Genomic DNA, 23,297 nt, shown 5'->3' on the forward strand with positions numbered 1-23,297 from the left:
TCGCAAAGTGAGAGACGTGGTTTTCCGTGAAGAGTTACCACGTTCCTCATGTACAGCACAAATGGTAGAGCACGCTTCTGCTTAGAGTAAGAACTGCTTGGCAACAATTGATTCTTTTGAAACAAGTTCAGTTTCATTCTACTGAAAATTCAAAATTTTACTGAAAATTTTACTGATGCATTCTCTGACTCTGAACATTTTGTGGGTGGGTTTATACAGTTCTTTTTTAAACTGTAATTGCATTAAAAAAAAAAAGAGAGAGAAAATAGAATAAATGGATGATTAATAATCAGAATTTCCCATGGGAAAAGAATAACTTCCTGTCATCTAAAAAATGTTACATATATTAAATCACTGTGATGAAGACCTCCAGACGTAGCACTGAGGTTTTCTTTAGTCTTTGCTCTTTTGTCTGTAAAGAAAAGCACTCGGCTATTTTCAATGGATTACCAAAGCACCCATTTACTCTTGCCCTTGTGCGCAAGGAGATGGCTGCACCCAACCCCTCCCTTGGCAGGGCTTAGCCAGTGTTAGAGACAGGGTTGAGGGCAGACTTAGGGCACAGGCTTCCTAGCCATGGCCGGATGCTCAGTGCCTGGGGCTTGCTCAAAAATCTCAGTTTCTGGCCCGGAGAACTAGATGCCAGCCAAGACCCACACTGGGCGTGTTCAAAGTGAGGAGGAGATGTCTGGGAAGCAGCAGGTTCTGCTCTTGTTCTTCAACCAGAGAAGCAGAGGAGCAGAAAGCAGAACAGAGCATAGAAGTGACGCACCCAGCAGATGAACGGGCAGTGAGCTTGCTTGTGATGCAGCAGGGCTTTACTGTAAGCTCAGCCAGGCTTAGGCGGAAGCCTCAGCTGAGGGCCTACAGCGGTGTAGCAGCACATGCAGACCAAGAAGCTGAGATTTGTGTTGTGCCTTTGGCCAGAGTTGCCTGGAAATCACGCTAAGCCTCAGCAATCAGAACAGCTCGGCTGGTCGCTGGAGCAAGGCCGATCGGTGGGATTGCTTCCCTGTTCATGTAGATAGTGCCTGTAATGTGAGGTGCTTACTGGAACAAAGTGACACCTGACCCAGTCCATGTGAGTGATGGCTGCCAGCCCCCACTGCACTGCAGGCAGCGCAGCTCCTTGCGTGCCACTGGACTCTGTGCCTGACATGCTGCTGGCCTGCAGGCCTTTACGGAGCATCGGCTACTCCCTGCTGGGCCTTCAGCCACCTCCACGGGGACAGGAAGCTGAGGGTGGCACAGTCAGAGGTGTTCCCCCGGCAGGGCTTCAGTCTGTCCCAGTGGCAGCGCTCCCTGTAGCAGTGGTGCTCCAACACAGGGACCCGATGCTGGAGCTGAGGACAGGCAAAGGAGAGCGTGCGTGTCCAGACAGCAGTACAGCTGTGAGGGGTCAGAGGTCGTGTCAGCTGCCCCATCTGCAGTGCTGCTATTGCTAATGACTGCTGGCTTTGGCCAAAATGTGTCTACATTAGCTGGTCTGCACTTGCTGTTTGCTTTATAAATGACTTTTTAAAAGTCAAGAGAGAAGCAACTCCCAGCACTGCATGGAGTGGGAGGGCCAGAGACAGGCCACGGCTCAGTGCGAGGACCTCACGCTGCAGAGGAACCTGGAAGAAAGAGGATTCTCTGTTTCCTGTCTGTGTGCAGTTCCCAGCATCCATAGTCCCACAGTCATCTTAGAGTTTTGATCAGGATGATCAGCGACAAAACAGGGGCACTGAAGCTCGTGTATGGCTGATTCTGGGTGGCTTCACTCAGGCTTATTGCTGCAGACATGCGGGGCGGGTTGGCATTAGGTCTTCTGTGCGCTCACATAAAAGTGAGAGCATAGGGAGGATGCTTTATTTGGCTGTGCCCCAGCCGCAGCCAGCGTCTGATGGGATCAGCACCACAAGCAGCTGCTTTAATCAACCTCCAGAAATGCTTTGGCTCTGCTGAGGTTACGAGCTGTGTGTTAGTTACAGTCCCCGGCACGTGCAGGTGAGGGACGTGTAGTATTTCAGAGCGCTGAAAGGAGGTGATGGTTTCTCCATGCTGCTGTAGGAAGAAGTGCTGTAGCTACAAGAGTACGCCAAGTTCAAGAAAAGCACATTATCGTGCTCGTGTCGTCTTTTACCAGGCCTTCTTTTCCCTTGTGGTATGTTGTCTGTTCATAGGTAGTTGTGGACTGTCAGTTATGTACCTAATGATGTCAGTTTACCATAAAGAAAGCAATTGCTATTTGTATGGGACGGCTTGGAATTGCCCGTGCATCTCCAGATTCTTTTTAGAGCTGCAGATCACGAGACTCCTTGTTGTCAGAGGGGCCAGAACAACAGCCCCTTCCAGTGGCAGATGTAAGAACCACGGGAAAAGGAATGAGCTAAAGTGGCAGCTGCAATTTGAGCAGTCGCGCAGTGGGGTACGTAGGGATATTTGGTGCTGAGCTTGTGGCAAAGAGTTGCCTGTGTACATACAAGATGTATATGACCCTAATCAAGGTCTTACAGCATGTGTGAGATACTATTTCAGGCTGTTTGCTTCATCTTACCCCATTAATCCTGTAAGCCCTCGTAGCGGAACGCTGAGAAGAGATGCAAAACAAGGGATCGAAGCACCGTCGTAAGGGCTCGTTTCTGAAAGTCCAGGCATTCTCAGTGCTTTGGAGATTTCTGCATGCCTCTCACGCTTGCCTTTCTTCTTTCCTTTTTCCCCATGCTCCCACATATGTGCACCGTCCCACTGAAAGCAGTTTTCAGCTGCGCTTCTTTGCGCACGCAGCTCCAGCTCCCCACTGTCTGCCTCTGGCTGGCCGCTTCATCTCTCTCCATCCTTCAAGCTACCCCCATGGCTCCCGCGGCTTCTTTGCTGTTTTCTGGCTTGGCCACCTCCGGTCCCAAGTCAGCCAGGGTGCAGGTGTGAAACAGCAGCAACAGTAGCGGTTGATAAAGAGCAGGTTTGCCCTTGTGGTTTATGGTCCACGTTCTCCAGCAGCTCCTCTTGCCCTAGAGTGAGCTTGCAGTCCATAGCCACCTGCGGGCTTGGTGGTGATTGCTCATTGCCTTTTCCAGTGAGGCAGGTAGAGAGCGGATGAAGAAGCCCAGGTGACATGGCCTGTCCGTGCACGTCCCTCTCAGTTTGTGTTCTGTACCTCTGTGACCTGGGTATCTCAGATAAGGCTCCTCAATCACGAGGTAGAAGAAAACGACAGAAATGTTTTGTGTGTCAGGCTCAGTTATTGATAATCTTGAAGTGCTTGCAGTTATTTGGATGAAAATATTGATGCACAGAAGAATGACAGACATCCAAGCTTAATAAAAAATGTTACGAATAAACGCTCACCATCTTTTGAAAGTGTGGGTGTCATATCTCCTCCAGAAATCATCACCTCTGATAAACAAAGCCGGTTTACTGTGAAAACTGGCATTATTTCTCAGATGTGTTAAAACGGAAATGACAATCTTTCTTTCCCCAGCGTGTGGAGGAAATATGTTGAGGAATTTAGAGAATTTATTAATTGGTATGCACACGAGTGGATGTGCTAAGTGGAGAGTTTAATGAGAGAGAAGTAATGATGGGAGCTAAGCAGGAAGGAAGACTTTTGCTTTTGACTCTGAAGGCAATGAAGCCTGCAAATGTCCCCGTGTCTCCAGAGCCCGGGCTTTGTCCAGCGGGAGCGCTGCCTTCGGCCCAGGCTGGTTTGTGTGAAGGCCTTTTGCTGCTGCTGCCAGGATTGTCTCCCGGTCCTACAGCAACATCTCTTCAGACGCACCTGGGTTGATAGTCAGGAATTTGTTATCTGTGTAGACGCCGTGGTGCAAACGGTACAGCTGCACAGGAAAGGCCCCTAACTGAGGGAAAACGGCACCGGTGAATTCAGTTTAACCATCAGGATAAAAGCTGACAGTCGGAACCACTGAACTCCCTACGTGCCTGTACTTTGCCATAGGTTTGATTCGCAGAAGCTTTGCCTCCTGCAAGATGACTAAATCCCTAAGAAGCAGGCTGGTGAAATATTCGCTGCTGACATAACCACAGGGAAGTGCTCAGTGGCCGCTTTTTCAGGTGCCCACGTGTATACTCTGAATGGAACTGATCCGGAAGGAGATCCCGTGACGTACGGCCTGACCTACGAGGCTGGATCCAGGCGCTACTTTTCTGTTGACGGAAGCCTTGGAAACGTGACGCTGATCGAGGAACTTGACAGAGAGGTAGCGTGCAGTGAGATGTCCTCACTCCGCTTTAGTGGATTTTCCTTGACTTTCAGTTGATCGATGTCTTTGAGGAGCAATGCCAACTTGTTTGTACCTGAGATGTGTAATTTCTAACTTTGAGACGCTATAATTCACCCATCGGGTTGCTTTCCGGTTGATTTGATAGTACTGGCAGTACTATCAAATTTTTTGGCAGCTGAGGGCTTTCTTTTCAGCTTTTGCCAGAACAGTTTATTTTTTATTCCTATCTGCCCCCACCTGCACGCTATCGAGAACAGTCCCTTAATAGTCAGACATGACTAAATTCCTTCAAAACTCTCCTGTCATAGGAGGAAATAGAAATTTACATAAGCAGTGTCTGAGGACACGTTTCTAGTTATGTCGTGCTCCTTTAACCCTTAACCACGTGGGTTCAAGATGTTCCCAGCAATAGTGGACTGAAGGCAACTTTATTATGAGAACACAGACACCACCCATCGTGTCGCCCATGCAGTAAAGACAACACAATACTTAGTAAACCTTTCAAAATACTACGTACTAACACAGAGTAGTTTTGAAGTAATAATGGTGTTCTAGGAATTATTTCTCCAAAAAGATGACCGATGTTTCACTAGCGCTTCATAATGCAATACGAATTCCCAGAGCAGCCGTCTCCCATCCGCATCTCCAGACAGGCCGTGGAGCACTTTAGCTAAAGGCTCTGAGGGGTCTCCTTAGCCTCTGCTCTGGTTTTCTTGTATCAGTCGCTATTTTCTTGTACCTGCTGAGACGTGCTTAAGTTTGCAGTTCTTTCTCCAGTGAGAGCAAAACCGTCTAACAAATGTATGTTGCTGTTTTACAGAAAGAAGATGAGATTGAAGTTATTGTCAGTATTTCAGATGGCCTGAGTACAGTAAGTATTAATTCTACTCTAACTTGTCAAACTGCTCACCCTGCAGTTGTGCCTCCTTTCATTAAATTACCTTTCGGGGACTATCTCATTTTATCAGAAAACATAATCTCATTAGAGCCTTACCTCCTGCTTCAACAGCCAGCAGTCTGCCGGTAACTCAGGTCTCGTTCCAGCTCTGTGAGGGTAACTACAGCGTTGTGTGAGCCGAAAGCTTGATTTAGTAGGCTACGGAATAACAGCAGCTTCCCCTGAAGTTTCACTGTTAGCTCAGTGGGACCCATAACTAAGAAAGAGCTCAAGATTTTTTTTTTTGCGAGAAGTGTAACAGGACTGGAACCAGAGTAAGACGTACAAAAGCTGACTGGCTTCCACCCCCGCAGTGTTTCTCTGGTGTGACATTAAGAAGATTTGCTGAGGCCAAGGCGGTTTTCTTGTCTGCTGCTGAACACGGCTTTGATCTAATCATTAAAGGCCTACATGGGGCACGAGCAGCCGGTCCTAGTTCTACAAATTTCCTTGGCATTTTCAGTTTACAGATAGATGTTCCTGTGGTGAGGATATTAGACTCCTACTAAAAGGACCTCGGCTTCATCTCTGGAGGTGACAGAGAAATGTGACCCTCTAACCACCCCCAAAACCAGATAACTCTAGAGTATCATGGTAGCTTGAATGCCATAAAGAAGAAAAATGACTTGCGTAAGTTAACCCCAATGTATAACCTGTGAAGTGCTCCGAGACTCCTTTTTCACTTTAGAGATACCTGGGTGTTCTCCACACGGCTAGTTATTCTGGTTTTCGTGATTTTCTAGGGTTTTTTTTGTTTGTTTGTTTTTTATTTTTTTTTTCTTTCCACTTTTATATGCTCGGTTTTGTTAGAGCAAAGACAATGTATTACAATACATCTTTTGATTACCTTTGGCCGCACATTAATAGGCAAATGAATGGGTTCACGTAAGTCAGCTTGAGTTATAATGTGTTCTTCACATTCCACTCCAGGTTTCAGAGAAAGTGAGGATTCTTGTAACAGATGCTAATGATGAGAGCCCGGAGTTCATCAATACACCTTACATAGTCCAAGTCCCAGAGGTTGGTAAAGTTTCTTTGCATACTGTATTTCAGTAGAACGTAAAGAGGGGCTGGTGTGTTTTCAGTGAAGTCTCAAGATGTGGAGGACTAACTCACATTCTTTTGTTATGGGGTTTGGCCAAAGTCAGTTCGGACTTAAGGCATGCTACTTAGTGGGTAAGTTCCACAGTGTGATTTTAGAATTGGTTTCAGTGGAAATAGGGTACCCTCTATTTTAGCAGATTTCCCGTCCTGTTTATTCCAGAAAGCTTTACTTCCTTGTTCTGCTCCAGTTTCCTCCATTTTTAATCTCTTGCTTGTTTGGTTCCCTCATTCATTTACGTTCTTTCTACCAGCGCTCTCTGTCTCCTTACATGCTCAATTCTCACTTCTTGTAGTTCTGCTGGTTTGCCGCTTCTGTCTCACTGTAGTACCTCTTTCTGGTCACAGAACTCTCCCTCTGGCAGCAGTATCTTTAAGATCGAGGCAGTTGACAGAGACACTGGTTCTGGAGGAAGTATCACCTACTTCTTGCAGGTAAAGTATTATCTGTGCTTTTAAGACTCATCTCTCATTTAAGATTCAGAGGATTGAGCTGCTACCAGTGTCTATAGGGCCAATTCTGTAGCATTGAAATCACAAGAAAACAAGCTTTGGCAAACGCATATTGTCTGCCGTCGAGCAGCAAAGTGCAGCCTGGCAGGCAGGCGTCGGAGCAGGGATGCCGCTGTCACTCTTGCACATCACAGCACGGCTCCTGTTGGCCCCTTCTTTGGGCCAACAGGAGAGCAAGTCTAACTTGTAACCCTGTGTGAAGGTGGGATATCAAAAGCATGATAGAGCTTCCTTCAGAAGGGAAAATGCATGGAAACCCTGTCTGTACTTGGATGCAGCAGGCTGGTGCAAAACTGAAAGCTGTATCGCAGTATGGAGTACTACGTCTTCTTTCCGACGAAGCCAATGCCCGCTTGCAACCAGCCTTCTTGGTGTTGGAATGGGCAGACAGTGATGTCACCAAAAGGACAAAAACTGAGTGACAGTGACCATAGCATATGGAAATCCAAAGGTGTGCGTTTAGGGACTCTCACCATAAGGGGAGGAAGACATTTTTAGGCCCTTCTGAAAATCAGATGTCTTGTAGGTGTCTATTCACTACGGAAAAGATTTTGAAAACCACATTGAAGAAACTGGTTTATTCTGAATAACGAAAGGCTCGTGGCTGGTTCATGATTTGTTCATAAACACACAGAGGTGAAATTCATCAGATACATTATTCACCCAAACTGTATCATTATTCTAGTCTTTTCCTGTAGCAGATGAAATAAAAAATTAATTCCTATGGCAATCTTGTTTCCATACCTGTAATCTTCTGCCCTTTCTCCTTTCCTTTTCCTCTAGAACATCCACGCTAATAAGTTTACAATAGACCGTCACAGCGGCGTCCTGCGCATCAAATCGGGGGTCACCCTGGACTACGAGAAGTCAAGAACGCATTTTGTCGTGGCGGTAGCCAAGGTACAAAGCTTTCTTTTGCAACTGGAGGAGGTGAAGGATTGCATTTGAGTAGGGTAGCTTAGGTCAAACAGAAGCTTGACTTAAAAGTTTGTTGAGACAGCAGTCGCTCCCTCTGCCGCGTTCTGGAGGAATGGAGGGTTCCGTGGAGAGGGAGGCAGAAAGCTGGCCGATGCCCGCTGCCGAGCAACATCCGGAGGCAGCCAGAGGCAGATTCCCCACATTGAGCTCAGTCTCCAGTGCCAGGGCAGCGAGCTCCTCTGCAGCAAGTCACCCACACACATTGAGATTCACTCAGAAGCAAGCACTGGCGTACGCAGCCCCAGCTTTGGGACTCATCAGTCCTTTTGGACTCCCTGATGCTGCTTGGTATGCAACCATGTCACAACAGGGCAGAGCTCTGGAAGAGTCTGTGGATGTTTCTTTTTTCCACATCTCCGCTGCGTTGTGGCAGGATCTCACACAAATCCCACAAGTGATGCTGCAAATCTTTCCTCGCCGCTGTCTCTCTCAGCAGTGTGGTGCCTGCAGCATGGCTGAGGATTTGTAACAGGCATTAAAAATTCACAGACTCTGAAGTAAAGTCTCCCAGGATCCTGCAGAAAGCTGTCAGACTGGCAGTCACATGGGTGGAAGAAGAATAATTTTGCTGCTACTTACAGTGACTTTACATTTCTTGTTTTGTGAAAAATGTATGGACCCTGTTATTTATTTATTTAGGCAGGATTCATTTGAGGAGAAATAACGGAACTTGGGTTAAATGCTGCTTTTGGGCAGTAAGGAGCAAATCTCTTCAAAATCCAGAATAGCATAGCAGGCATGCAGAACAATTCGCACGAGCTTGGCCACTGACCTCTGGCCAGTGCTCCAAGAGTGAGGGTGTTAAAAGCTTCTGAAACCGTGAGGCATTTCTCTAGTTGGCACTGCTGTACCACGAGCACAGCGCCAATGGTGGTAAGATCCCCAGAGATTGTTTTATACGTTTTATATGCTGTGACTGTCACAGAGCTCCTGGGTTTGTGCTCTATCATGCTTTCACTTGTGCCACGTAAGACCCCCTGGGGAACTTTGGTCACATTCACCTGTTTAACTTTCCCCGAGATCGCCTGCATACTTCAGTAGAGGGATCTGACAGCAACTTCTCTTCTAGGATGGCGGTGGGAAGCTGAGGGGAGACAACAAAGTGTTCTCTGCCACCACAACTGTTACCGTCAACGTGGAGGATGTTCAGGACACTCCTCCCATGTTCATTGGGACTCCCTACTATGGATATGTCTACGAGGATACGCTTGCAGTAAGTACTGGTTTTGGCCTGTAGAAGTGCAGTCTTTCACATCTCAGCCAAGGTAAACAAGCGCGGCAGCCCAGAGCACGATCCTCTTGATACCTCATCTGGGCCGAGGCAATCCTGACATCCGAGTAGCACAGGGTACTTTCTGCTCAGCTAGGCAGGAGTAAAGGCCCAGGAAATCCTCCCAGGCCCAAATGCACCAGAACACTAAGAAAGCAAGCAGGGGCATACTAAGGAGAACCACATAAGAGTTGTCCTAAAATTGTTTGTTGCTATGCCTACTGCTGAAGACACACCTCCTTATATGTATCACTGACAGTCTAATGAGTAGAGTGATTTCCCAGCTTTGCCACCATCTCAGAACATCCTACTGTCAGATTTGCTCAAAAGAGAGGGTAGAGTTGAGCCAGTGTATTATGGCACTTTGAGCCATACAGCAGCAGTCTTGATGCTGATGATGCTTCCAGACTCATATCATTCCTGAAGCTGCAAACTAATCAGTTTTCCATCTAAGCAGAGGCACAGTACTGAATAGGGATCAACTTTCACCCTGATACATGTTTTAATTAAAATTTTCTTCATACATAGGATAAGAAACCGTACCTAATTATGAAACTACCCAACCTTAGACTATTGTCAGTGTGTTAGCACCCCATTCGCCTCATTTTCCTCCTCAATGGGCAAAGTTCACATGTTCACTTTGTCCAAAACTGCAACATGAATGTGTGACAGTACACAGCAGCTCAGTTCATAGGCTGTTACATTTCTGCAGGGCAGAGTAACACTTGCATGCTTTACAGATGTTCAGAATGTATCATACATAGACTTACTCTAAGAGTTACACATATATCTTGAAATAACTATCAGGCACATACAGAAATTAGTATTTACCGTGGAACCAGTAACTGCCACAGAGCATCTTGGTAGCAAACCGAAGCAATCGGGTCTCAGATTTGTTACTCCGAATCTGAAGAAAAGGATAAGAGGCTGGGCACTGGGCAAACAGGTACGGTCTCTTCGCAGAAACATTCTCCTTGCTGGAAATCAATGGACCTTAGGGGGTTCCCCATCATGAGCAAAAATACCACCATTCTCTCGACACCTTACTGCAGAAAGACTCTCTGAAATTCAGTTTATAAATACACGACTGTAATCTCATTGCTTTTTGATTTCAACACACAAACCATAATGCCCTATTTCTCCCCAGGGCTCCGAGGTCCTCACTGTTGTTGCACTCGATGGGGACAGAGGAAAGCCAAACAGCATTCATTACTGCATCGTGAACGGTGAGTAGACTTGGCTTATATGAAATCTGAAGCGAAGTCAAATCTAGATGTGACATTAGAGAGAGATGAGCCTAGAGGTTAATAATGCTGTGATAATCTCACATGGAATAGCATCAAATATCTCTAGCAACTCCAGGGCCATGCCTACCGGAAAGCAAGTTAAGACTCACTGAGTTTCAGTATCTGCTTCGCAGCACTGTGCTTGGATTTGTTAGTGTAGTCGATTTGTTAGGCACCAGTAGCCTGCTTGTTGCTTCAGAAAACAAAGGGAGACGCATTCGGTGCCACTGAACATCTCTATAATTCAATCAAGGAAATGAGAAAATGCACTGGGAGACCCAGATGTGGCATTGTTCTTATTAATATTGTCACTGGGGTTCATAAACTGCCAAATCTCTGGTTTCTTGGAAGAAATGATATTTACTAGTGAAGAGAATCTGTCAACCGTCCTGTAACAAAGTAGATATTATCAAAGCAGTAATACTTTTCGTTAGGTCTACTGAGGGCGTCTGTGGCCTGTCTTTCAATGGTATAAATGCAAACCTTACCGGAATTGATGACTCATTAGCAGGTGAAGTCAACCGCTTAGCTCCAAGCTAAACCTTTAGTTTCATTTGGTTGTTTCTTCCTTCAAAACAGGACTTCCATGATAACTGGGCACCCAGATTCCCAGGACCTCACAGTTTCATGCAAGAAATGTCAAGTTCAGTTGCAGAGCTATTCGGGAAATTCTTCCATGTGTTAAATCATTTGTCTAGATGTCTAGAGCGGACGGAGAGGGTTGAAGTTCAGATTTTATCTTGATGTGGGATGGGATCATGCTGAATAAGTTCCTTCTCCCTGATGAAAGAGAATAGGTAGAATAGGGGCTGCAGAAGAGGAAAACAGATGAAAAATGAGGAAAAGGTAAAAAGAAAGGTGGAAAATGAGGAATGAAAACAAAGGAGTGTTACAGAAAGAAGCTAAACAAGGGGAAAAAAAAAAAAAACAGTTGAAGGAAAATACGCCAAGGCAGATGAACCAGGGAAGCTGTCAAAGAAACATGGGACAGACTAAAAAGAGCTTGGCCATTGGGTGAAGGGAGATGATCCTCTCCCTCTACTCTGCCACATCTGAAGTACCATGTCCAGCTCTTGTGTCCCCAGATAAAGACAGAATTCTCTTAGAGATATTCCATCAAAGGGCCACAAAGATGAGGGACCTGGAACACATCCCATACAAGGGAAGGCTGAGAAAATTGGGACTCTTCAACCTGGAGAAGAGAAGGTGGGGAGAAGGGGAAAAAAAAAAAAAGAAAAAAAAATCAGCAAATGGGAAATATTTATTTTAAGACTTTTTTTTATCTAGAGCACGTAGGACAACTTTAGAAAGTACTCTAACCCTCTAAAAATGCAAAATAGAGGAACATGTGCAGTGCCACATACCCTGAGTTATCAGTTTCTCTTCCTGAAACATAGGGACATAGACAAAGTGTGGTATTTTGGATTGAAACTACTATTGATTTCAGCTCCTTCTCAGTCAGGACGTGCTTTCCAGGCCAATGTATCTTAATAATTGACCTCCTAGATGTGTCAACCTGTTCAATGTTGTGTCTAATATACTTTAAAGAAGTTGCAATTACTACAGGTATTAGCAAAATGGGATTCTATCAGATGGTTTACAAATAAGCATTGGAATTGAGTTAGAGAGAAATGAAAGTGACAGGGCTTTCAGATGGTCATCCTTCTTTCTAAAAGCCTCAAGTTCCTTTTTTCAGGGTTTTCCCCTCATCTGCTTTCCGTGGTAGGCTCTGCAACAAAGCAGAACCTGTGGCCAATCCTACGGGTGAGACTGCATGCAGGCTCTCATAGGGCAGAATGGGTCCCCAGATGCTGGCCGTCCCCTCCCTGAGCAGGGCAAATTCACCGGGTGTAAAGGGATCAAAGCCCTGTAACTGGTCTTCTGTTCAGAAAGATGGAAGTCACGCTGCATGGATCAAAATCAGCTTGCAGCCCCATCCTGCCTGCGGAGCTGTCTCAACCTCTGTGAAAGAAAGCCTAGGCTTTACTCTAGATTTTCCTAAGTCCATTTTCATGAAGGCCAGCCTTGCAAGATGAGTGTCGTTTAACAAATTGGATGTTTAAAGCCAGAAGATGCTTCTCCCAAGACGCTGTTCACAGAAAGCATGACTGTGCTTCTTTAGCATAAATTGTCCAACTCCTCACGTTAGCTGATATTAGCGAGAGTGATGTTCTTGTTGCTCAGAAAATTAATTATGTGTGCATTTGCTAATTAAAATGAGTAGTGTTTATTTATTTATTTTTTTAAACTAAACCAGCATGTAAACAAGGCAGCATAACAGAAAGGAAAATGAAATGTGCATGCCTGGTTGCTGAGGCTCGGAGGGAACCTTGCCAGCATGGAAGAGTGAAAAGCAAGGGCAGCTGCCTGTGGGGTCAGAGCTCTGCCTAGCTGCTCCTAGAAGAGTAAACTCTTGTTGGCCCTCATCTGTGCTCTTATCATACTACAATCAGGCATAAAAATGCTTCACTTTTCAAAAATAGCCTCCGATAGCAGTGGATACACATCCAGACAAATATACTAAATGCACACTTCATTAAGCATACCATGCTGGTTCAAGAAACAGAAAACGGCATGTAACTAGACTATCTTGGTTTATTGCAGGAAGTGAAGGTTCTTTTGAAATCAGCAACACCACCGGAGCCATTTCCGTTATAAAAAGTCCAAATCAGCTCAAGAAAGAAGTATATGAATTAAGAGTTCAGGTACGTACTGAGGGCCCTGGCTGCACTCCGTTTACCCTGCTACCGCCCCTTCCTGGCAGACCCCTCGTGGGGAAATCTCCCGCTAGTTGTTCATGTGGTTCCTTGTCTTGGTGTGACCAGAGGCATTGCAATCCATACAGTGATACATATGGGAGTTTAGAAATAACTTACAAATCCCCCTAATATCTAGTCAAAGTAATGCTGCACCTTGGCTACTGCTATCAGTTCTAACTGCATCTACATCAAGATGAGGATCTTTCTTTCCATCCTCAAAGACAACAATTTCTTAGGGAAACCCATCACATTTTTACACAGCAGAGCTGTAACGCCAAATGAGTGAACAGCCTAATAGTTCAAAGGCAAGACAGCGAGTGTGGTAAGGAATTTAATTAAGCATTGCCTTAAATCTGGCATGCTCTAAACAGCTGAAGAGTAATTCTTCAGAGGGGTTCAGCAGACCAGCACCTTTGTTTTTAAGCCCTTTCAACATAAACATGCCCGTTAGGGATGTGTTTTGTTCCAACAGTTTCTGTCCTGTCAGAATAAACACCTTAGATTGAAGGTGGTAAATTAGTCTGCATTAGTTTCATTTAAACCAATTTTGTCTTTCAGTTAATAAAAACAGCAGCTAGATTTGCTCATCTGTACAACCTACACCCAGCTTAAATGAAGCCTATCCAGATGGCAAAGCAGAATTGCAAATCAGAGAACACAACTGTCCTTTTGCTCTTTCAAATTTCACACAGCCTGAATACTGCAAATACATCTTACCTCTCAGAGTTCCAAAGCTGCTGCCCTTCCAGTACTGAGCCAGTTACATACCTGTGGTACCCAGCAAACGTCAAGTTCATCTTCCTTTTCCATTTCATAAATACCTTGGGCAAGCAATTATCTTGTCTGTATCAAGTTATCTGTCTTTGGAGGACTGTTTTTTACCTAGGGTGAAATACAAAGCTCACAAAAGATGATTTTTTTTTCCCCATCAGATCTGGTTGGGACTGAATTATTACCACACTTTCTAATCATCTTGAACTCCACTGCAAGGTGGACTGAGGTTTCTACAGCAACATAAGGCTATGAATGCTTGTACAAAACTGCTGTTAGGGTGATTTGTGCATGCAAAACAAGACCCAAACATGGAACTAAGGAACGAGCCAGCTGCAGCTAAGAAGGGAATATTCCTTCATCTCTTTTCTCTCTCTTAACTTTGTCCAGGCATCAGAAGTCAGCCCAGAAGGGGATATCTCAGCATATGCCTTTGCCACGGTGACTATAAGGGTGGTCGACCTCAACAACCATCCGCCAACATTTCATGGAGAAAGCGGTCCCCAGAACAGATTTGAACTGACCATGTACGAACATCCCCCAGAGGGTGAAATCTTGAGAGGACTGAAGATTACTGTCAATGATTCAGATCAGGTATGTGGAAACTGTGAGTTTTCCTGCTCAATTTTCACAAAGATAGAAAGGGACATCAGAGCAAAAAATGTCAAGCCTTCGGTTTTTTTTTTTTAGCACTGAATTGTTTCACGTGCATTCCCAGAAAGTTTAGGGCAGGCAAAATACTTGCCGGAACCATTACCACAGAGAATTTGGACTCTAAGGCATATTTAGTTTGTCATACGTCATTTAGTCTGACCATTATGTCAGAGAAAAGAGCAGCAGTCCCAAATTTGCAGCTCACCCCTCGAGGCCACTGAAACTGAAAAGTCTTCATGTATTTCTTTTGCCTGTTGGTTATGTTCAGTTGCTGTCAGCATAACATATTCCCTTTAGATAACTACTAAAGCCCCAATCGCTTTAGTAACCTTAAGTACTTTAAGTTTCTGTCTGTACCTTTTATAACCCCTCTGGAAACAATACCTTCCATGCCCTTACATTGTATTTATGGCAACCAATTATCCTTCTAGAGCTTATGTTACAACCAGAGTCTGTAATTTGTGCTTTGATATATCGTTCCCATTGGAGTGATACTTTTAGGTCATCTTAGAAATTATGCTAGCGCCAAACTAACTAATCAAATGAAAAGAAAAGACAACTCCATCCATCTCAGCCCAATATCTAACTGACCCCTGACACTCACAGATACTATTGCGACGGTTGCTATGGGATCCCTAAGCTAAATACTGCAGGAAGGGCATCCATCCAAGTTAGTCTTAGAGTAGGCAGCAACAAGAGAGAGATTAATGCATCTGATAACTGTATTGCCATTGGAAAGAGCGCTTTTATTCAACTGCTCTCAGTATTGTGCTGTTTTGACTGTATTGTATTCTACCAAACCCACCGGCTTCTTCCACCTCCCTCCAACTGCACTGCAGCAAGCAGTTAAAGGACTGTTTTCAAAACAGTGCTTTATCTATCCTACTGTTGTCACTGAGGATGTTACTACAGAAGAAAAGAAACAAAACTCATCTCTTTTATTTGGAGACCAAATATATACGTATTACCTAGACTGATAAAATACTCAGGGCTACATATTAGGCTATAAACTAAACAGAAAATACAGCTAATAGTTCAAATTTCTCAAGAAGCTTCCTAGTACAACATACAACATCACTCTGTAGGGATAGGATTTTGTAATGCTATCATAGGATAGAAAGCGCCATGATAATAGCAGGGTAGCAAAGTCTCTGGTTACAGCAAATGCAAACTAGCCCAAACACAGCAGCAACAGACATTTAAATGAAGAAAAAGAGCTGCTTACCTTTGGAAGGCCTCAGGTAGGCAGGGATCCCCAGTGGGAAAGGCTAGCATTTCCACTGCCAACCCTTAAATGAGGTCTGGGAAGGGGTGGATCCTGGTTCCAGCCCTTCCAGCCACTCAGCTGCATTGCATACACCTGTGCTGGCCCTGCCTTCCTATCAGGTGCTCCATCACTGGTTCAGTCCCTGATTTAGTGTTTCCATTACTGACTGATACTGTTTAAAGACACAGAAAGCAATGTTTTCCCCCCTATAAAGACTTATGTCTCTAACAACCATTGATGTCTCGGGTGGTCCAGGTGAGAAGGAAGCCACAATCACAGCCCGTCTCAGGCCTACAGTTTGATGGAAATGCCATCTTGCAAGAACATCACATAGAAATTTCTCATCCCCCTCTCTTCAGCCAGCAGATGCTACTAAAGGCCTGGTGTCATTGTCCCTTGCATTGCTCCTCTGTCCCCCGGCTGTCTGCTTTGCTATGCGTAGCAAGGCTTACTCTGTGCAGATCTGGGCTCAGTGGATAACACTGTCAAAAATTACTGAGCCTTTGAAGGGAGGCAGCGCTCTCCCTTGCAGCATCAAGTTCAAGCGCAGAGGACTTCTCGCAGTCAGACAGTCACATTTCCCCACCGGCACCGTTCCCTGCAGTCCAGCAGCTCTGGCTTTGCTTTGCGTGCTGTACCGCCTGGCAGAAGGAAGCCCATTGTCTCCTGTATAGCTGTGGGGATTTTTGTAACTGGCCGACTCAGACCACTGTACTTAGATCCAGGATTACTCCTGTTTCCTTGGGATCTACCACGGAGTACTTTTTGTCTTGACACGGGGCAGGGCTGCAGCGGGAACTGCTTGTAACGACCCTCAGGAATGGAAAAGCAAAATTATCCTGTTCAAAAGTTGTTATTAGAAATTCTTCACCACAAGATTGATTGTGGGGGCAGAACGCAGCACCAGCTGGGCAGGGATAGCGGCTTGTTGCCCCAGTGTAATCATTTTACTGCCGGAGAAAGCAGTGACGTTATAAACGTAGTTCAGTGGGCTTCCTTGTAAGGCAGAGATGTAGGAATCCCACTTCATTTTTTCTTCTCCATGCTCCAGCTGATTTTAAACAGTTTGTCTGGCACTCTGGCACGCCGTTGCCATCTCACACACCAGAGCTGCTAACCTAGGTATCACCACTTCTTTTGTCCTCTATTGTCTAGAAAGTTTATCTATATGCTGGGATTTGGGCTTTCCTTTCACCTGGAGCTGTCAGATGTGTGTCACATTTCATTCTGCTCCCAGGTGTGCCGACTTCCAAAAGGCTCGGAGGCCACAACTCAGGGCCAGTTTAACCCAGTCAGTGCAAAATGTCAGGTCCCACTTCTGTTTGGAAATTGCACATTTTCAGGCCTCTGTGTCATTCTGGGATGTGAGCTCTTAAGCCACAGGTTGGATTTTTTGACAGATCCATCGTCCCGGCTTGGGCAGGTCAGTCATCTCCCCTCAGCAGGGACCAGGAGAAGGCAGAACTTCCTCGCTCGTATGCGAGCGGTGACGTCCCTCTCGCCTGCATTATCTTGCAGCACGAGGCAGCGAGCTGAAAACTTCTTGCCAAAAGATTGCTTTTCCTAGCCAGCCCTGCTGCAGGGTTTTCCCATTATGACTGGAAGAATAACCAAGCTTGTCTATCTATTTACAGAAAAGTTACGTCTGTCTCGTGACCAGGGCTGGAGCGATTATATAGCTAAGCTTCTTTCCCTAGGTATGGAGAACAGAAGGCTCTCAGCAGTAAGACCGATTCTAATTTCATACATCTTGAAGAAACAGAGCCAGCTTAAGCTGTAAGAAATGCATCATTCACCAAAAGCAATGCAGTATCTGCTTTTCTTCACAGGGAGCCAACGCTAAATTCAACCTCCGTCTCGTCGGACCCGGCGGCATTTTCCGAGTCGTTCCCCAGACGGTCCTGAATGAGGCTCAGGTTACAATAATAGTGGAAAATTCTGCTGCTATTGACTATGAAAAATACAAGGTCTTAACCTTTAAGGTACTTGTGCTTTCTGGACCCTCTCTGCTCACGTGTCTGATATGCGTATGATGGCTGACAAATCCGATGGGATTTATCTCCTCTGTCCACCCGGAGCTATCTGATTATATGTCACTGACTTTATATTCGATAGAAAGGAAACTCATTTCCTCCTGTTTCATCAACTTCTGAAAGGCTTAATGGATCCGTTTATGGGATAATTTACTCCAGACAGTACAAGCTGTTGAGTATTAAGTATCAGTGGAAATTGCATGTTGTCCAAGTCATTCCAGACTTAACTCCAAGGGTGTTATTTCTACTTTTACAGTGCTAGGTTCACAGGATGAAATTCTAATTTCCCCGGAGCCAGAAATTCACCTGCTTAGTCAGAAGTAATTCAGTTCATTATCATACTTTGAATACTGGTGGGCCAAAGACCTCATCTGACCAGAAGATAATTTCCCAAAACTGCTCACTGCCTTTGTCAAAGTGTATCTCCCCTGCGTGGCCCTTTGCAGACCGATCTGGGGCCATCTCACTGATGTTCCAAGCCAGCCACGCAAGAGCCAGCATTCATCCGAATGCTGGAAACTTTTGTTTTATTATCTTTGCTGAAGAAATATCAAATGATTTTGCCAAAAATGCAGAGCCTTTGTCTAAATTCCAAATGAAGAAGGTGCAGTGGGATGATATGGTAACGATGCATTTGAGCAAATACTTTATAAAGACTTCGTGGCCTTCTCCATTTCCTCGAGAAGTCAAAATTGCTTTCTATCCAGTTCTAGTTGCTAATCTAGTCTAGTCATTCTGTGTAGACTTTAGGGTGAAACACGCTCTTATTTCTATTTAACATGTATCCCACAGCAGCTTTGAGAAGCTAGTATCTTCTCTCTTTTTTTTTTTTTTTTTTTTTTTTAATCTTTTTTCCTACAAACAACAACTCCGTTTCTCTGGTTTGTAACTGAACAGCAAAATGCCAGAGAGATATTAAAGCAGACTTGACAGGAAGGCGCACCAAAGCGCCACCCGAGGCAAAAGCTGCCAGAGAAAATACACCTCCTGTTCAGGGATGGCTTTTAAATTCCATCGGCCATGAGGACCCCCTTCATTTTCAGCTCAGATCACGTCCCTCCTCGAGGAGAGCCCAAACCCACCATCCGCCGTCTGCAGGCACTCGCATCTCCCGCAGACTGGGACCAGATGCAGCTGCAATTCACTTCGGTTGCCAAAATCAAAGTCGATTTTAAAGAATCTCCTGCCACTTTTAAGGTTATATCTGTCTACTTTTCTGGCACTTGTATTAATTGCTGCTATGCAGTCCTGTGAAGTAACAGTTTTAGCTTTTTTTTTTTTTTCTCTCTCTGCTTGTAGTGAAGGATATAGCACTGCATAATACATTGCAGATCAGAAATCCAACAAAAACCCCACCCTGTGGGAAGAATTTGCAGGTGCGCTGACAGGGCCGGACCTTTCAGTGGCTGCTGAAAGGAGAAGGAATGAAAATGAACGTAAATAGAAAGTCAAAGCACTAAGCTATCAGAAGGCACTTTGGGATGGGCAGGTTCTATCACCAAAGATGATTTCACTGCAGATGCTATAATTTTGTTACAGCACCACGTGCATCATAAGCAGTAAGATTTTATCTGTGTGCTGATCTAGGAGCTGATTTCTCACATGCGGGTTCGGTGATGTCTGACTCTACTTTCAAAAATTTATTTTGCTAAAACACCCTCTGAATCTCCCAAGCACACAAGTTTGCAGAGACACGGCAACAAGCTCTCCTTTGAGAACATATGGGCCCTGAGGTAATTCTAGCAATCCTTCAGGTCGCATGCCTTCAGGAATCCCGTAGCTTTTATTCCCAGCCATTACACCTGTTTACACAGTAGGAACAGTTCCAAAAGATGATGCTGAGATGGCCTTCTCCCCACCTACTTCAAACTCTCTCTCCAAGCCCTGTCACCTGTGGGCGATGCAGCCTTCCTCCAACGCATGGGGAAGAGGAGATCCCACAGCCCTCAGCTCAGGAGCTGCACAAAGTGGGCAAGAGCTCCGTGACAGCAACACTTCTGTGCAATCTGAAGCTCAAAGCTTCCACTAGGATGTTCCTTTAAGAAGTAATAATATATGCTTTGTAGTCATTTTCTGTTTCTTTTTCTGTAGCTTCTTGCAATAGAGGTGAACACACCAGAGAAATTCAGCTCGACGGCTGACGTAGCGATACGTCTCCTAGATACCAATGACAATGTCCCAAAGTTCTCCTCTGATTACTACATTGCCAGGATCCCTGAGAACTCTCCAGGGGGCTCAAATGTAGTTGCTGTAACTGTAAGTTTTACTCACTTGTAAATAATTTTTCTCTTTTCTAGCTATTTGTGCAGACAGTCCGAAGGCCTTAAAAATCATAAAATCATGGAATTGTTTGAGTTGGAAGGGATCCTAAAAGGCCAGCTTGCCACTTAGCTTCTGGATTCAGCTCCAGTTCCTTTCCAGAATCAACAAGATAATAATATTTTTTTAAAATATTGATAAATATTTTTCATATATATGTATCAATATTGTTAAACTGTTTTTCAGAACAACAGATTTTATTTATTGATTGATTTCTGTTTGAATTAAAGGCCATCTGCTTTTAAGACAAATCACATGATCAGTGAGTACTAGGAAGGCACCAGTCAAATCCGTGTCCAATGGAAATATTTGGTTATGGCTAAGCAGAATTACATTTGCTGGATTTGCTTGCTTAAGTACAAGTAAAAAGAAAACAAGATGGCTGTTTAGTGGGTATTAGTCTCCTCTTCCTGGGAAGAGTCTGGCTGCTCCATGCCTAATTAGACAGTTATTAAGGGAAGGCTATGACACTGAAATGCTTAGAGCTGGGAAAGAAAGATTCCTGTAAGCATCTCTTCACAGAGGGAATAATATGCCTATAAATTTTCTTGTATCTCACATTTTCATAAAAAGAAAATCAGAGCATTATATGGGTGCTGTGCCGGAGTCAAGCTTCCAGCCATTAGAATGCAAGCTGCACCTCTTCAATGCAGCTGCTGAGAGACACATCTCGCATCCCAGAGCTCCTGGCTGCACGGGGATTGGCAGACAAAACAAGGTCACCTTGACTCCATACACCACTGTATTTGCAGCAGGAAAAGTAGGCAATGCCACAAGGTACATAACAACAACAAATTATAAAAAGTTTGCAAAAGAAGCAAAACTAACTATTCTGAGCCAAGGTGAAAAGGGCAACATAGCTGAAGATTCCATGTGAAGTTTATTTTCAAGTGGCATCAACTCAGTGCTTGATCTGCATTCATAAATATATTTCACAAAGCGAGATTCGTTGGATGAAGAGAATCCTGCACATGCAGAATGTTTTACAAAAGGGTAGGAGATCTGAGAATAGGCTTATCAAAATTGTGAGGTGAGAGAAGCTGACAAGCTTAAAACACTTACCAGCAAGGCTTTTAGTTAGGTGGGAATCAAACGCATTATTCCAGTTTTCAAAAGAAGCAACAAATATTTACAACAGGAAGAGGAATGAGCCACCCACCACCAGGAGTTCTGATGGCTGGGTACAATGGTTTATCAAAGCTATCAAAGAACAGTGACTTAGGGAAATTGCTGTCGCTAAATCAGTAGCTTCCCTAATCTTGAGACAGGAAGCCAGCAAGAGTCCAGAACAAAAACATCATCTGATGTAGTATCTGCATTATTAAAAGCGATTATTAAGTATAACTTGAAATAACTTGAATTTTTTTAAATGCATTACTTTAAACTGAATCAATTAAATAAGCAGATTTAAAAAAAAATCCTCTGGATAAAGTAAATTATTTTGACCAGAGAATGTGCACTAATACTTAAGTTATAATTGGGAAAGCTTGATAGCGGGCAGTTTGTGCCATTGAGATCGACTTCGTTGCTCGTAAAGGAAGGATGCGTTAAATGTCAATAAATAGAGCCATCTAGCGGCTTGCCTCAGGCACCAGCCCGGCCAGGAGACTGCCGGCCTCTTCGCTGCCTTCCTGGGAATATTTCTTTGGCATTTCTTTGTGCCAAAGGAGAACTTTTCCCTGCGTTAAAAAATCATCATCATCATCATCATTTGTAAATGACAGTTTTCGAGGTGCACAACTGTTAATGCGACTTCCCCCTAAAAATGTTCTGGCGTAAGGAGGGAAAAGTCTTTTCATTGTTAAGTGACTTGTTTTTAAAGGAAAAATGAATGCATCTCTTTTTGCAGTTTAAGAATATGGCTGTCTCTCTTCTTCTTTTAAGGCTACAGATCCAGACTCTGGGCTTTGGGGAGAAGTCAAGTACTCTATCTACGGAACGGGAGCAGATCTGTAAGTAAAAAAAGAAAATTAAGTGACGTACGAGCAGACTATTAAAACACATGTGGAAGAGAAATGAGAGATGTTGGTCTAGTTGTGAAAAGTCCATTCTAGGGGGAAAAAAATTCCTTGCTCTCTAGCTTCCCTTTCCGTGTAGCTGTACAAATAGTTGTTTCAACTCCTGTCAAAATAAATCAAAGAAGTAAACACTTTCAAAGATGTAAACCTGAACTTTGAAGTCCAACCGTATTGAGTGTTCAAGGCATCTTATATAATTAAACCTTATAGCCCTACATAAGGGAAGAATGACATCTGACGCATATTTGATGGTGTAACGATCTCAAGTTCCCTTTCCCTGCCTTTGGGAAGTATGGGATAAGAGCATCCCAATACATTGGTTTTGCCTACACTGTTCCCATTCCAGCAGTTGCTTTGGTCTGTTGCTGGAGTTCCTAGCCTTGCCTAGCATCAGCAGTCTGTCACAGATATCATTGCTGGAAGCTGCATCTCCTGAACACAGAACCTGGAAAAGAACAGACTATTGAGGCACTCATCCCCACAATCCATTTTTCTCCAGGCTTTATCCCCAGGAGTTAGAGCTGAATTCCTCTTGTTAGGGTGAAAGCCATTTAAAGACATTGTCAAAGTCCAAAATCCAAGATGCTAAGGGTGAACCTCTTCTGTAGACAGAAAGGTACGCATATGGAAACATTTCCAGGATGGATTATTTTGATCTACTCAGTAAGTCCTTAAGCTAGCTGCATAACGGCAAGCAGGCAAAGGTCTTGTCATAGAGACAGACTTCTGTGGTTTAAAATGTAACAGCTGGTGCAACAAAGCTTGTTAAGGTTTCTGACAAAGGATTTAGAAAAAGGCGTAAGTACTACTTTTTTCTGGTTGGAGTTGTGGGGATGTTCAGACTTACTGTTCTTACACTACCAAATAAGCAAGTTAGGATATCAAGACTTTTTTGTGTTCTTAAATATGTTTGGGGTTTGTTTTTATTTTTCTTTTGTTTTTGTTTTGCTTGTGCCAGGCTGGCATGGCTCTCCAAGGCTGGACTGATTTTGAGTTTTGGACCTCCAGATTCACTGAATGCACAGATTTGAGATTTTCAATTAGGAACTTTTTTTTTTTCTTTTACAGCAGCACAAATGCAGTTATGTTGGCAGAAAAGTGATTTTTACTTGAGTAAGAGGAATGTTGATAGCCGTTGAAGACATAATCATTACATCAGTGCTCCTCC

At 44.3% G+C, this 23,297-nt stretch overlaps 1 protein-coding gene across 1 annotated transcript in view; it reads left to right on the forward strand.

The window, feature by feature from the left end:
* CDHR1 (cadherin related family member 1) overlaps nt 1–23,297 on the forward strand; it is a 32,348-nt gene that overhangs the window by 1,012 nt on the left and 8,039 nt on the right. Inside the window, exons 3-14 of the mRNA XM_010714160.4 lie at nt 4,054–4,199; nt 5,044–5,094; nt 6,091–6,180; nt 6,610–6,696; nt 7,558–7,674; nt 8,822–8,965; nt 10,170–10,248; nt 12,913–13,013; nt 14,229–14,432; nt 17,589–17,741; nt 19,884–20,048; nt 21,996–22,063. Of these exons, the coding sequence (XP_010712462.1) occupies nt 4,054–4,199; nt 5,044–5,094; nt 6,091–6,180; nt 6,610–6,696; nt 7,558–7,674; nt 8,822–8,965; nt 10,170–10,248; nt 12,913–13,013; nt 14,229–14,432; nt 17,589–17,741; nt 19,884–20,048; nt 21,996–22,063 (1,405 nt within the window). The remainder of the gene's footprint in view (nt 1–4,053; nt 4,200–5,043; nt 5,095–6,090; nt 6,181–6,609; nt 6,697–7,557; nt 7,675–8,821; nt 8,966–10,169; nt 10,249–12,912; nt 13,014–14,228; nt 14,433–17,588; nt 17,742–19,883; nt 20,049–21,995; nt 22,064–23,297) is intronic.

Source organism: Meleagris gallopavo, chromosome 8 (genome assembly GCF_905368555.1).
Source record: "Meleagris gallopavo chromosome 8, MGAL_WU_HG_1.1, whole genome shotgun sequence".
Lineage (NCBI taxonomy): Eukaryota > Metazoa > Chordata > Aves > Galliformes > Phasianidae > Meleagris > Meleagris gallopavo.